The sequence below is a fragment of the Saccostrea echinata genome, unplaced genomic scaffold (assembly GCF_033153115.1).
Source record: "Saccostrea echinata isolate AGI-Se365-2 ecotype Australia unplaced genomic scaffold, CSIRO_AGI_Sech_v1 ptg000029l, whole genome shotgun sequence".
NCBI lineage: Eukaryota > Metazoa > Mollusca > Bivalvia > Ostreida > Ostreidae > Saccostrea > Saccostrea echinata.
Window position 1 is genome coordinate 15,899,456 of NW_026889778.1, and position 16,397 is coordinate 15,915,852.

The 16,397-nt window shown below is 31.8% G+C and overlaps 1 protein-coding gene across 1 annotated transcript; it reads right to left on the reverse strand.

Annotated features, from left to right (window-relative positions):
- Positions 1–1,564: 1,564 nt before the first annotated feature.
- LOC133195642 (uncharacterized) lies at positions 1,565–2,976 on the reverse strand. The gene is made up of 5 exons (XM_061331535.1): positions 2,694–2,976; positions 2,388–2,507; positions 2,100–2,214; positions 1,825–1,940; positions 1,565–1,661 (listed from the first exon to the last, which is right to left on the reverse strand). Exons 1-5 carry the CDS (start codon positions 2,821–2,823, stop codon positions 1,600–1,602), a joined length of 543 nt encoding a protein of 180 aa, XP_061187519.1. The 5' UTR covers positions 2,824–2,976; the 3' UTR covers positions 1,565–1,599.
- Positions 2,977–16,397: the final 13,421 nt, after the last annotated feature.

The window sequence follows — 16,397 nt, forward strand, 5'->3', positions numbered from 1 at the left end:
GCAGTGGCAACTTCTGGGACATTTCCGACGAATGGAGAAAAATACCTCGATGTGACATGTACAAAGGCGTCCATGACACTACCTCCTCCACCCTGTATAATCATTGAAATAAGTGTAGGGAGGCCACTTATATGTAGATTCTGAACCTCTGCTGGAATGGTGCCATTGCTTTCGAGCTTACATTTGTAATTATCAATGACTTCACATGAATATGAATATGTTCATGGACAAATGAGAGAGTTTTTTTTTTTAATATGTCCATAAAACTTTACTACAAAATCGTGTTTCATAAAATTTCCAGCGTGAAAAATGGTGGAAGCTTGACTGGACAAGTGTTTTAGCGGAAAGGAGAGAGAAGTACACCGTACAACAAAAATCAACCATTTAGATAATCAATTTTGTATCTCAAATGATGCAATTCTATGGTGAAGAAACTACAAAGAGAACTTGTTTGTTGAAACTTTTGTATTGACCCAAACATCCCTGAAATGCTTAAAAAAATCTGGAACAAGAGCAATAAAAGGTAGCATTTCATCTCGTTTCTTAATACTTCAATGAACATTTTCTAAAGATCCGTAGATTTAGATTTTTTTTTCCATTAGCTTCGATTGGCGTTTAAATCACAATTGACTTTCTTAAAATTGAGCATGTTTCTGTTGATGCTGTAAACCATCCAGGTTCCATTTCCCAAATTGATTACAGATACCAGACAGATCCTAGAATTTTTTTTTTCAATTTTTGACTTATTATGCATGTATGCATGTATGAATTGTTAATTTGGAAGGGAAGAATGTTTGTTTTATTTCCGAGATAATACAACATAAAAACTGTGGTCTGACCTTGTAGCATCATTAACATAATGATGAAGCTATTAGATAAACCTATAAATGATTGATTGTTTGTTGTTTTACGTCCCATTCGAGAATTTTTCACTCATATAGAGACGTCACCATATACCGGTGAAGGACTTCAAATTTTGACCTTTACTCGGCACTCAGGGCCATTGAGCACTGAGGGATCTTTATCGTGCCAACGCCTGTCGTGCCTCGTTTTTTAAGGTTTCATCCGAAGGACCGGCAACTTTCACTTCAAAGTACCGAACGCATGGCGAAGGAACAGTTGCTACCCATTTTATATCGATTTAGGTCAGTCACAGCCGAGATTCGAACTCACGACCTCCCTATCACGGAGCGAGCGCTCTATCAACTGAACTACCGTGAACGGTAAACAAACCTATTTCCACTACATGTACAAGTTTGCATATCGGTCCATCTGACTTAATATTGCTATCCTGTTCAACAGAAGAAGTTTTCGAACATTTTCCCTACATATTAATATATAATTCTTTGTCATCATGTTGTAGCCCATATTGGCTTAATTAAGTCGTATATTTTTATGAGTAAAGATTATGTGAAGTAGTAACTAGAATTTGTGAAAATGTTGTTTTGCTTATATTTACCAAATACCTATCTCGCGAAAATAAGGAAATTTGGTGATCTACAGTATATCTTAATACTTAAAACAATAGAACATGAAAAAAAGATAATACTAAAAACAGTTATACCAATAAGGCTTGTTTTTGCCTGATGTAATCACGTCTCATACGGTGTTTTCCTGTTGAACTTCAGAATACTGTTTCTTCTCAATGTTTCTTAAATTTCCTAAGTAAATACGAAATATGTTTAAGAAATATGGTTTGAGATATCTATTTGTATACTTTAACAAATAGTTTCATGATGTCTAAGGAAAAATATTTAATAAGAGAGTGGTTTGAAAATATTTTTTTTATTTTAAATGGAAGGAAGTATGTTTATATAAAGATACCATTTTGTTTTAATCTCCAAAGGAAAACTCCAATCCCAACTCCTACAACTAAAATTATACTTATCGAAATAGCTATAATTTCACTTTTCTCTAACACAGCCACTTCTTTCCCAGATCTAAAAAAATCAAATACATGCAATTACGACAATAATTATCTTATATATTTTGTGTAGCGATAAAAACAGAAAATCAGATGAGTTAATCGAGTCCTTAAACATAAAAAAAAGAAATGCGTTAATATATATTTACATCTTTAAGTCATAAAATATGATTACCGTTGACCTACTGGTCCGACACAATCTTCTGTTCTTGTACTATTTGTATTATTTCTTGCAGTTGTCTCTGCCGTGCTCATTGTCGTGGCTGTGATCATTTGATAACAACCGGGGTCTGGAAAACCACATCAAGTAGAGAAACATATCAGTATTAATTCAACATTATTACTGAAATGATTTGCATTTTCATGTGCTTATTTCACATTAATAAAAACATTGAATTTTTTTTTTTTGGGGGGGGGGGGGGGAATCCATCATGAAATTCATGGATAAATGAGAATAAATTACACAAGTAAGATTTGGTTGAGTTGTATGAGGTGGGACATGGATTGTTTAAATTTGTACAGTCAGCTGTGTAGCTCTTGCGAATGCTCTGGAGTCCAATATTAAAATCGGTGCATTTCCCCGCTGCAATTGAACAAAAACCTTATGATTACAAAATTATTTAACCGTTTATACGAATGTGATGATAATACACACAGTTCATAGCAAATTTGCTATGAAAAATAGACTCATATCTTCATCTCACAAAAATAGATCTTCAAAATAATTTTAATATCGAATTACGTACAGCCATTCCATCAAATTACGTACATAGAATGATACGAAAAGGTGCGCACACTTCCAGAAGTCCAGACATTCGTTCATTCATAACACAGTGGTATTCAAAGGATCTGCATTCTTCTGTGTGTTGAGTGCATTTTTTTCGCAAAGCCGCTTCCATGTATTCTTGTGTATTTGAAGGGCATCTTGAAACATATTCAATAGTTTCTAAAGACTCCTTATAGGCATAGTTTGGAAGTCGTACACTTTTTGTTCCTGTGCAGGTGATCCAAAGTATTATGATAAATATCTGCAAAAATAAGTTTTTATCGTACGATTTAATAAGACTACTTGTGTCACAAATACTGAATACAAATTGACTTTTCCAGAAGGAGACCACTTTTCTCTTTGACTGCGACAACTTAATATGTTCTTTTTTCCAAACGATAAAACACAAACAAAAAGTCAAGATGAATCACTGTAAGCGAAAACCTCATTAAAATCAACATTCTTTTAAAGCTGTTGGAGTTCAGGACTCTTGAAAATCTTAGAAACGATATACAACTCTTTGGATGTCGTTGATGATCTGGAATATCATAAAGGAACTGAAGATTTAATTTTCTGCTTAAAAAACGTTTGAAAGTAGGATTGTTCATCTTTTAAATATATTCGTCAGTCAAGGCCTTAGTACTAAACCCCAACAAAGTTACATAATATATAATCATTTAGTCTTAATATTGTCAATAAATGATGCTTGAATAGTATGCTAAAATTATCTTTTTCATATTTTTCTCTTGAGGATTATCAAAATGCGCCTTCAACAAACAAGCAATGGGCTATCTTGATATACAATTTGATCTATTCTAAGGGTGAAAAAAAATGAGAAGAGATATGATATAGAGAGTAATGGAATTTAACGATTATATCAAATTCAATAATGTTTACTTGTTATTCACAATTTTGGCAAATGAGTTTTATAGTTAATAAGGCATTTATAACAAATTTTGTCATGTTAACAGAAAGGAAATTAACACTCAACGTAATAATGGTTTTATCTAGCCTTATATGCAAAATCAATCGATTGCAAGACTGTTGAGTATAGATACTGTTTATGTATTACAGTTTGTAGAATTATTCTTCTATTGTTATCACTTTCAAATATTGATTAAAGCCTTTAAACAATAAGAAATTTAGTACGATGTTAACATTCTGAAAAAAAAAACAATTACGTAAATTTTATCTAGAAAGAAATCTATTTCTGAAATATCAGTTAACCTCTATCCTCATAAGACTTACAAGAAATTTACTTATGTTCGGTATTTAGTATGTAGAAAATTACTATTTTTATTATTTTTATCTAAACTAAGAATGCGCAATACAAACACCAAAATAAATGTAATATTTGATACACAGGTATCATGAAAATGAGCGACAATAGCAAGATATAAGCGGAAACCACAGCTCTCACCCTAGACCAAAATAAGTCTTTGTGTGTGTGTGTGTGTGGGGGGGGGGGGGGGGGGGGGTAATGTGAAAATCCTTATTCAAATTTGAAGTATATCAAGAGTTATTTCTCTTTCCGTGTTGCAATGCCGTCAATTGGGAAAAACGAAGCGTAAAAAAAGCAATGCTAGCTTTAAGATGAATGTTCAAAGTAAAATGAGCTGTTATTAATCGTATTACTGATAACTGAAATGACATATGTTGAAAATGATTTTGAAATCATTGGATTTTATTGAGAATTAGAAACGTTTGTCTCCATATAAAAAATTGACCATGTTGGCAATAAATATTAATTAATTAATTAATTAATCCTGCTAAACGACAAAGCTTAATGATGCATTTAATTTTTTAGACAAATAAGGAAAACATGGTGGGTGACCGTTCAACAGGGGATACTTACCTATCCACTGAATCTGACCCCAGTTCTGATGCTTTCAGAGGTTTTTGTTGGTTATACTTACAATTTATTCTATTTAAGTGAACCTTTGTTCATGATTACATTTCGCTTTTATGTTTCATTTTGAATACAGTCTTCTATTCAGTGTAGCCAAAGTTGCCGAGGTACCTTTTAGACGCCTTTGCGCTATGTTCCTTTTGGATATGAAGAAAGTCGGTTATAAGAAAGCAAAATTTAAAGCCTAAATTTTTACTATATATATATACATTTCTGCAATATTTAGAAATAAGTACGTTCAAAATGGTTGATATTTTGGGGAAAAACTATCTTCCTTTATTTAATGCAATGCATTTCTTAATTCACTAGGCAAAAGACAAACAACCCTTTGATCAGAAATTTCACAGCGAAATAGGCTTAAGAACAATTTAATACCAGTCCATGTTTGTCAGATTTCATTATGCTACAAAAGAATATATATATAAAAAAACCTCACGTATCCTAAGTAAGTACACCATATATAAATAAAATTATGCAGATTCAAATTTACCTGAAATTTCAGATTGAATGAATTAAGATTTTTAGATCCACATTTACATCCTATACAATAAAACATGCTCAAAGCGAACGGGCTTATAATGGTTTGAGTGATTTTCATTCTTCTTGACTTCAAATATATTAAAGACTTCAGAGGTATAACGAATTACGCTTATAACGAAACAAAATTATCCCCCCTTGGCACTTAGCTTAACTGTATATATGTCCCTCCATGGTTACGACTCTGATTAGCCGAATTTAAATACAAATTAATTTTTAAATTGCTCTGTGGTTGATCAAATTATTGTCAGACATCAACAGGGAGCATTCTAATGAAAAACGAAAACGGTATTGTAACTTTGTACCTTGCAAACTTCTTGATTAGCATTTGAACGGGCTTATAATAGAATTTTCTAGTAGCAAACAAAATAGGTCGAGCTCTATATTTTGGGGTAAATCCCCATACACCCTTGACTGAACCTAGATAACGAATTCATTTCCTATGTACCCAAATAAATTCTTTGTAAACAAGTCCAATATCAACTGTGTTTCAAGCTATCGATAAGATTTACTACGTCCTACAATGCGTCGTGACGTCATGTTATTCGCTTTTATCATAGAGAAACTATGCATTATTACGTCACTTTTTTTAACCCCCGGGCTCAAGTCGGGTGTACGGAAATTTACATCCGATTTTGTAACCAATCAAAGCTCGTATTACGAGTTACATAGGAAATAAGGTGTTTTTCCATTGCTTGTGTGAAGGTGGGGGTGAGTTGCGCATCATAAATCTTTTTTATTTAGATCTGATAATCAATCAGTAGTGCATATCGTCAATTCGATGACAAAATCAAAATCAAAGTTATTATTTTTCAAGTTACTTTTAAAATTCATGCATTTGAACATTTCATTTAAAGCTCAACACGTCTTTGGTTTTCAGAACTCTTTGAAGGACAGTTTGTCACGTTTACAATTTCCGTGATATAACAAGTTGGCTCTAGACGCAGTCAGTCAGCCGACACCATATCAAACTGCACTATATGGGCTATATTCTCGACGAAATCACTCGATTATTAGACAAAGCATTTTCAGCGAACACCAAGACTGTATTTTTACAAGCATAAAAGAATTTCAAGGTTTTCAGAATCATGACAAATCTATCTGATAAATGGCAAGTCCTGTCAGAACATTTTCTGTTTTATGTATAACATCATTCACGTAAAGGTTCAGTAGCTTCAGAAGTTTCATCATAAATTGCAGGTATAACCTATGTACATAAACTGAGACAGTGGAGCTCTCCTTCTGATTTATTTATAGTAAGAAGTTCTCAGAAGGGTTGGGGAGATTAAAGAGAACAAAAGACTACCAAACGCCTATTTCAGAGGAGCTGCTCGTTAAAACCTTAACGCTCTACATGAATTGTGTTATTTGGAATATAAAAACATGATTGTTTAGATTTTTTTTTCTTTCCCTTTACCGTATATACTCGCCTATAAGTCTTTTTTTGGGAGTTAAACTTGAGTCCAAAATTCTTAGTCAAACTAATACGCGAATTATAAAAAGATTGGTTATTTTAGCGTGTCAACGCCTCTAATTCAAGCTTAAAAAATACAACCGACTTATAGGCGAGTATATACGTATACGCTGCTATGTTAAGGCTGTCCGAATGTTTAATATGTATTAAAAATATATAAATTTTATTTTGAGCTAGATTTTAATTTTAATTTGTAATCTATGTATGAATTTGCAGTCAACTTGTGATGAGAGTGTAATCAGGTTATAATAATGCACTTTTTTAATGTCACCATGACTTTGTTGATCACGTGACGGTCACTTATAAATTCTTAAATGTTGCACAAAAATCGCATCGGCACAGGTGCAAAACAACATTATTAAGAATTAATTGTCATAAAAGTCAATTCATTGTGATCTTTGGTACGTAGAAAGTGCTGGGGGCAAGTATGAATTTTACTTTTTGAGAAAATATTCCACGAGAAATTCAACTTACCCACATACAATGGGGCATTTCCCACTCTTTATCGCAATTTATACAAAATAAGATAAATTACATACAATCCCCCAACAAAATTCAGTTAGAGGACATACTTCTCTAGTAGATTCATACTGAATATCTTCAATTTATCCTTATTAATCACTTCTGCCTGTCAAATATATATACACGATTTATAAATTCTACCTTTGTCCACGGACGTGTAAGGCGGAGCGTTTCACAGTTATTTTTTTTTTTTTTTTTTGTTATTGTTTGAATATATGCATATCAGACAAGTTAAAAGAGTAACGATATTAAATTGCAAATGTTCAACTTCATAACAGCACACTTAAGATTAAAGAACAATCCAGACACTTGAATCAAACAACAACGTTGAAAAATCTTTACCTGTCATGCGAAAGGAAGGTAAAAGTTATGACACTTTCCCCGTCATTTCAGCTCAAGTATGCAGTGACTTGACGTCATATGCTATTATGACGTCATATCTAGGTAGTTCAGAGAAGTTACTACTGTTGGAACAGTTTGATATTTTACAAACAGCCTTATCCTAGCCGCGTATACGGTAATGGTGGGGAGAGTAAGTGTATACTTTAGAGCATTGCGTCCATGTGCCATTGACAATTAGAGATGTAAAATGTTGCACGTCCAAAAGCTTTCCATGTGTCTATCTCTTAACGATTCTCGAAAACTCACCAAAAGAGAAAAGGAACTTGTAATTTACATCAAAGAAACATTTGCTCTGTTTATAACTTGCATTGAGACCACGCGTTGAGGGTTCATTATTCGTGCACAGTGATAAATCTACGCAAACTAGATTTCAGTTTATTGCAGTCCTCCAATTTTTTTTTTCTTACAAATCGCACTGTTTTAGAATTGGAGGTGAAATGTGTTTTGCTTTGAAAGGGACATCGCACGACAAAATTGAATTACTAGGTCGATGGAAATCAAACGCATTCCTGAAGTATATCAGAATAGATATGATGCAATAAGCGTTGTTAATGAATTGTATTTACCATGTTAAGTCTCTAGTGCATCTTGATTGGATCGTGGGATCGTCTATTGTTTAATTGGCATGTAGATGGACAACTGCAAATATGACTGCTTACTTACGTTTGGATAGGAGTTCAGTTAACTTGGATCGGCAAATCTCATGCATTGAGATTAAAATCAAAATTTCCAGAGAGATCTAAAGAGCCGAAATATTAAAATGAGAGTTACTTCAGCTAAAATGTGTTATGTTCATAAATGTACCTGCGGACACTCAGCTATTTTTAAGGACCGAAATGGAAAATGCGATTTTAGCACCGTTTTGATATGTATTATATTTTTTTTTAAATTTTAACAAAGTAACTGAATACATGTAGAAAATGTAATATAGATATCCATAATGGATAGGGTTGGGCCATATACAGTGCCAGTTATATCGCATGTATCAGCTGTTTGTCATGTGACTGGTATAAAAATAGAATTGTTAAGCTGAATGTAGGAAATGTGAATAGTGCAAGGGCATACAATTGTTTTTGAAGAAAAAGATTAATACACATTAAAAGATGTTTACTTCATCTACCCAAAAAGTGCTGGGAACTAGTTTGTGCTGTTTGGGAAGTACTGATAATTTTGCCGAAAATGCGTTCAATAGCTAAAAATTTCCATTTCGCTTAAATTTTGTTATAGATAAAAATATTGTTATGCAGACCAGAGTCAGCTCCCAGCACTTTTCAAGTGATACACTATATAAGCAATTAATATTCCATATTTCAGCTCAAACAAACTAGTCTATGCCCTTGCACCTTCGATGTAAACTACGAATACGCTTTTGGTTCTAGTGATATTCTATACATTCTTTGTCCCTGTGCAGATCCAATGCTACTAGATGAATTCCTAATCTATATACATTGTATTAAATAAATAATTTGCTTTTAGTTTTAATGATTAGGTTAAAAAGTTAGCAATGGTTATATATTTACTTCACTGGATCACTTATACTGCGTCATGTCAAGGCTGTTGACGTCATATTTGACAAGAGACTTTCTTGTTTTAATTAACAGTATTGTTATCAAATATTGTAATTTTACAAGATTTTTATAAATAATTGATAAATGAATTCAAGTTGTTATTTACGCATCATCATGTGGTTTATTTGATTTTTGTCACTTGTAAATTTTTCATGACGTCACAATTAAATTTTCCATGCTGTGCACCACGAATGTGAACTCGGACCCTCCTTAACTTAGCCGAACATACATAGAGACAGACGGACAGACAGATAAACAAACAAAACGATATGACCCCTAAATGTATCGCTGACTTCCAATTAGTGAAGTGCTTCTGCAGGAAATTCAACATGTCCCGTTTAAATCTTGATTTAAGAGAAAGACATTCAGTTTATGAACGCTTTTGAGGAGACGAAAACAATTTTATTGTGACTTTTGAAATATTGTGCAAAAGTAATTTACAATAAAAAGATTATGGTGTCATATGTCTTTTCTGTCTTTCTGACTGTTTGTCTTTCAGTCTGCCTATATGACTGAATGTTATATATTCTTTATGAATTTATAACTCAAACATTTTTCCCCACAAATATTTCAAACATTAAACGAGTTTACAATGAGAGGAAAAACATGTCATCCTCAGTCTATAGATTCAATGCTTCATAATCTTAACAAAAATCGTCTATGGACAAGTAGGTTTTTTTTAAGGGTTTTAAATAACAAGAAGGCTTGCAAAGGATTCATATCATTGTTTTTACAAAGTGAAAACACTTAAGATGTTTATCATGCATGTCATGCTCTTTCTTAAAATCACCATCTTAAGAAGTCATTTACGTGCAAACTAAACTGCGTTACAATACGTAATGTCACGTGACAGCAAATTTTCTAACTCCTGGAAGAAAAGAAAAACTGTTAGTTAAGTCGTTGTGTGAAAAAGTCTGTCCAGTCGTCATCTTAAAAAGATTAAATGTTAACACCACGACTTCTATTGGTGATCAGTTTTTTCCGTGAAATTTCATAAAGATTGTGCAAACCATCTACAAGAACATTCGGGTGTCATTTTTTATGTGTTTCACTGGCAATCGCGGTCATTTTGAAAGAAAAAAAAAAAGAAAAAAAAAATCATAATATTAAATGCACTTCGAGGCTTCTCTGTGGTCATTTCTAAGAAGCTTCGTTAAGATTCTTCAAGTCATCTTGGAGATAGTGTTCATAGATCGTCTAATTGTCAGAAAAAACAAGCACAAGAGAATTAAACGTCGAGACCCAAACCTTGGCATCAATCACCTCTTTTAGACTTTGTTTTACTGTGCGGGGATGAGGGTATTTATTTTGTTTAAGTTGAACATGTATAAAACCTACCACCACGGTTCTTTTTCTACAAAAAAAAAATATATTTCAAATGTTGAGGGGTCAGTTTTCGACGTAAAAAAAATTACCCACGGTATTTTGTCAACGGAGGTCCTTATTCGTCTTTACATCGGAAACAGGATAAAATCATGCATTCCGTTATCTCAACTGAGATTTGCCTGAAAGTTGAAAGAAGGTGACGGAATAGCTCTGTTATCCAAATATCTTGACATTTCAGTGGACATTCAATTGACTTTAATTCAATCTGCCCTGCGAGGTTTGTGGGTTGTCACTAATCCCGCAAACATCATAGCAGTAATTTCAAGTACAATTTTGTATGAAAAACAGTTTTAAAACAATCCATTTAAATCAATCAAAATTAACCTTAGATCATATCGTTTACAGGTATTTCTTCATTACAACAAACGAGTACTTAATTTAGCTTTAACTTTTAAATTAACTATATATGTAAGTTAATTTGAATTTTCTAATGTTTGCCATTCGTGCTGACAATCAAACATGCTGTGACAGGATTCGATATTAAGTGCAATTTCATTGTTATCCATTGACGTTATCCATAAAACTTATCAAGATATCAAGTGTCATCGAAAATCATGCACTTGAAAGTTTTAATTTACGCAGGCGGGCTCCTAAATGAAGTTGCATTACTTTTGAGGTGGTCCCTTTAATTATTTCTTTCTGTATTTTCTGCATATTGATAGGCTGGGTGGGGTAATCTTGTGTATATTTTTTTTCATTATGTGTTTCAATGGGATCTGACGGTATGTAGGGACAAGAATTATAAAATAGAAATAATACATCATAGATTGGGTGGAAGCAAAGTGCTTTTTGTAAAAATAATTCTGTTACGGCATTTTCAAGTCAATCTAATCATTTAGTAAATCACTTGGATGAAAACACATTGTTTTGATGTGATTTTAAATCAAAAGTTAAACATTGTGCTTTCCTTTAATGACTCTTTGTTTTGGTACTAAGGAAACACATTGCCAATATTAATATCCCGAGGAATATAAACTTCAGGTTTCAGAACAAAGTCCAATATAACACCTTGTATGAATTTAATAATAATATAGATTGTAGGTAAGTTTTCAGAAATATTGTGAACAAGGGGGGAGAAATCTCGTAAAGTTTCTTCTTTATTGAAAATGGATTCAACTGCTTATAACTGTAAGATGCAGTCTGTGGTTAATGCTTAAATGCAACTGCAGTAAAATTTAAATTAAAACTTAGTGATCGGTGAGTGTAAATGAAATCATAATTACTAGTATATTGAATTTTGCGTCTAAATGTGGCTTTTTTTTTCTAACATGGTCAGATTTGCTCTTCCTGTTATATTAGAATATCATTGGAATATTGAATTCAAATTTCCTTTATTTGTAACCTACATAATTACCAAAATATTTCAGCAGAAGATTAACGTGTAATCCATTGTGATCTGATGTAATCTTACTTTCCTGTGCATTGTACACTTCCGTTCCAATTCTGATGGATTTTATCAATAAAAAGATCAATGGAATACAGGAAATAGCACAGAAATCGAATTTCTGTCCTCGATTGTTTTGCTCAATTTTTAAATATTGATATAAGAATATCAATCAAAATTATCTGGTTGATTCACAAGTTAGATAGAAATGCTTTTTGCATTATAAATTTTCATATGAAATTTGAAGATAACGAATGTATTCAATTTCAGTCCAAAAAAATGATACAAATTTGGAGCAGAGCAAACACGAACCTCACAAATTAGAGATGGGATCGGGTGCCATAGAGGAGTGACATCTGCTGACGACAGGTTACACCGGCCTTGTTAAGCTCTTTGAAGTTAGTTCTCCAACACTTAGTTGGGATCATGACTTGATATCATTTCAACACACATACTTAAGTGATACACACTCAAAGAGTTAAGCACCTATTACTTGGTCATTGAACAACGCCATTTTGATGAAAGAATTTGGCTCAAAAGTTAATATCAATATTTTGTATTTCCGATCCCCAGCGTTGAAGCAATGCTACACTTAGTGTGTGCATAATAGATACTTTATATTTGAAGAGATGCCTTTGAATTTTTAGACCATTTGCTTATGAATCAGTCTCAAGGTCATCATTTTTTAAGTAGGAACTCTGCAGTGGATTTCATGAGGTCACATTTCTAAATAATGGATGAGGAACAACAAAATGTAATTATGTACATGTACTAGGTACACGTATCTTATATATCTATATTATTATTATTTTCTATTAATATTAAACAGAGGGCATAATTCTCAAAAGGTAGATGTTTTTTGAAGATCATGTTTTGTGTCAAATTAAAATCTCTACAAGACAAATATTTCTTTTTTTTAAATAATATCACTAAAGATTAAATTTCCCCTAAAAACGAATTATTCTTAAAAAAAAAAAAAAATCATTTTTCTGCGTTTCTTTTTTTTTTTCTTTTTTTTTTTTTCAAATTCTTTGTAAAATGGGAATTCATCTAATGAATTTTTTATGATAGTTTAAAAAAAAATTCTAAAATTTTCCGATTCTCTTTCCAGAGCTTAGTTATGGAGACCATATATATATGATATACTCAGCTAATTCAAAGTCAGTCTAAGAGACAAATGGACTTTCATTTTCCTTTGCATATATTTGTGATAGTTATTAGTAATATTTGACCTAAAACACTTATTTTTATTGGGATTTTTCTATTTTTTAAAAACACTTTATGAACTACAGTATTTTATGATGTGCCATACCTGTATACGGAATTGTCTGTATTAGTGTGTTTTCCCGATTTTTTTTTTTAAAAGATGAGTCTTGTTGATTGATGCATTTTTTGTTTACAAGCAAAGATAACGATGTTATATTTTGACTATTAAAGCTGGGCTTCATTGTGTTTTCTAAATTTTATATGTAAATCTTCTTCGGTATAATTTTGATGCACCAGATGCGCATTTCGACAAATTATGTCTCTTCAGTGATGCTAATGCAGAAACGTTGGAAATCCGAAATATTTATATGTAAATAAAAAAAAGAACTTTAAAGAGCTTTAAAGAGCTGAGGAGGGCAAGGACAGGGGCCAAATACGTCGAAGGATCAAAGCTATGCATGAGGGAGATAATTCTTAATTTTGAAATAAATATCTAATTTTTACCAAAGCAATTAACACTACTGTAACGGTTTTCCCCTTAGATTCCAAAAAAACCCTGTCGTTCCCCTGTCAGTCCCTGACATTTTCCTGTCTCTCCCTGACTTTCTCCTATGATCCCCTGTCGTTGTCCCTGACTACCCTGTCTACCCCCTGACGTCCCCTAACCTTGCCCCTGTTACCTCTGTCTACCCCCTGATGTCCCCTGACATTCTCTGACGTCCCTGTCAAATCCCTGACGTCCCCTGACCATGTCCCTGATCACCCTGTTCACCCCCTGTCGTCCCCTGACATTCCTTTTGACCCAGAAAATGGATAAAATATGTTCTTGTTGCTATTTACTGGTGAAAAATACCTTTTTCTTGGTAATTCTCAACTTTTGTGAAGATATAGATTCATTCAATAGTTATTTGTTCGAAATGTCTTTAGTTAATTCTTTCTTAATATGATTGTGTTGATTTTCTATTAGTGTGGTAGCTTTTGAGATAAATCTAACAGAAAATAAATGCTGTTACGTGAAAAGACTGAATTACCAATTTACTGCGTCTTGAGTAGCATGATTGACATGTAAATATATTTTAATTAATTTCTTTTTTACATCTTTTAAAATATTTCTTTTAAGTATCTTTGCTTCATTTAAGCATAGATTAATTTATTGCTTTATTTCTTGAATTTATATATTTTTTTTATTTATTTAGTTCATCTATGAATTATTTTTTTTTTTATTTATTCGTTAGATAATTAACTGATTTTATTTAGATTAATTAATTGAATTATTAATTAATTTATTAATTTATTTATTTATTTATTTATTTATTTATTTATTTATTTATTTATTCATTCATTCATTCATTTAATATTGAATTAATCATTTTTTTTCTGATATCTTTTGCTGCAGCAATATTTTTTGTCTAATGTCCATGCAAAAAGTGCAGGGGAGATTAATATATATATATTATATTTTATTCTGAGACTTTTTCCCTAAAATTCAAGACCAAACTCTTATTAAGCAACAAAATGTACAGAACCTGATACATGATTTGGTATTTTGTTATTAGAGATTTGAGAGAAATCAGATCTAGATTTGAAGAAGAGTACAGATTAAAAAAGAAAGTCTTTTTTTTTTATCTAAGTAATCATGCGTGTTTGAGAGAGAGAGAGAGAGAGAGAGAGAGTATGTATTGGAATAAAATGGACACATTGTAAAATATGACCCATGAATTTTTACAGAATAGAAATAATAGATAAAGAAGCTACATGTATTTTTGCCTATTTAATTTCATTTTTTTTTTTCGTACGGATAAAAAAGTTGGCTATTTTCATTGAAAGAAAGGAATGTTATACATTGTAATTAACATGAAGAACAGCTGCAGAGTGGGGCTAGCGCTGAGTGGGTACGGTCGCTCTGCCACAGAATAAACAATGTATAGTGGTCAGTAAAAAAGACAATAGGTGTCTGCTCTGTGTACCGTGAGTCGCTGGTCAGCTATCAACAGCTAGGAATTTCTTTCACAACCTTGACAGGTTTTGAGGAACGATTCTTTTTATTTTCTACCAAAGATAAGGTAGCAATAAAATAAGTTAAGGATTAAGATTGTGTGTAATGAGACGATAATCTTGATACCCATCATGATATTAAAAGAATGAAAAGTAAAATGAATATTCTTTAAAAAATAATTCGAAGCATAAAATGTAATGTGAATGTTTATATAGAATTACAAATAAATTAAATAATTGGAAATAAATTATTAAATATCAGCACTGAATTTATTATTATTTTTTTTTAATTTATAATATTTATTTAATCGGTTTGATGAATTAATCCCTTTAAAAAATATATTAAATCAGTATTTGTGTCTTTACACCGGTCGGTTTAGAGTAGTTTCACTGTATGTACATGTAGGAAAAAGAAAATCATTTTGATAATTAAAAATCAACTTCATCCGATTCAATATTTTTTTATTAGTACTTTTTTATGAAGTTAATTAAACGTAAAAACGTGATCAGCTCTCTTCAGATTTTTTTTTCCTTTTACAACTTCTAAAGATTTATTCCTGAACGACTGTTCGAAAATCCAGTGTTTCCAGCCTAGCTCTACATGAGAAAAATGCCTTCAAACTGACACACTGTGTCTGAACGTATGTGAGCCAAAAAATGGCGTAAAACAATTCTAAATGTCATAAAATATCAGCAAACGTTGAGAGGAATAAACACATATTAGAAAATAATAATAATGAACAATGACAACAAATTTTCATTTATTTCATTTGAAACTGATTCAGCTACAGTTTCATGTTACGGTATAATCTCGTTTTATCAATGAAAATGATAATGGATATGGAAACATTATTACCAGCTAATTTATTTAATTTATTATTATTAACATTTTGATGAACACATTTCATTCTTTTAGTTCAATAAGTTAATATATAACTATATATTCTAAGGTAAGAATTTAAAGAACGGGGTAGAATAAACAAAATCATACTTTGAATTGATTTGTTTTAATTAACAATTCCTTCATGATGGAATATATAAGTTCTCTGTAAATAACTAAGTTGATATTTTATGATAGTGACATGCACATGCATAAACTTTACAATCATTATAATGTTCAAACAATCTCTTATACATGTAGCAGTAGTAGCTAGAGGACAATACCAGTAAACTCTGTACTTCAGTAAAGGTACATGTATGGTCAAGAATACACTGGGGTAGGATCGCATTGTTTAAAAATATGACATACATGTTGGGAAAACAAACAAAAAGACCCTATGTTGTAGAAGTAACAAAATGACCCTATATACTGTGTAATTTTTTT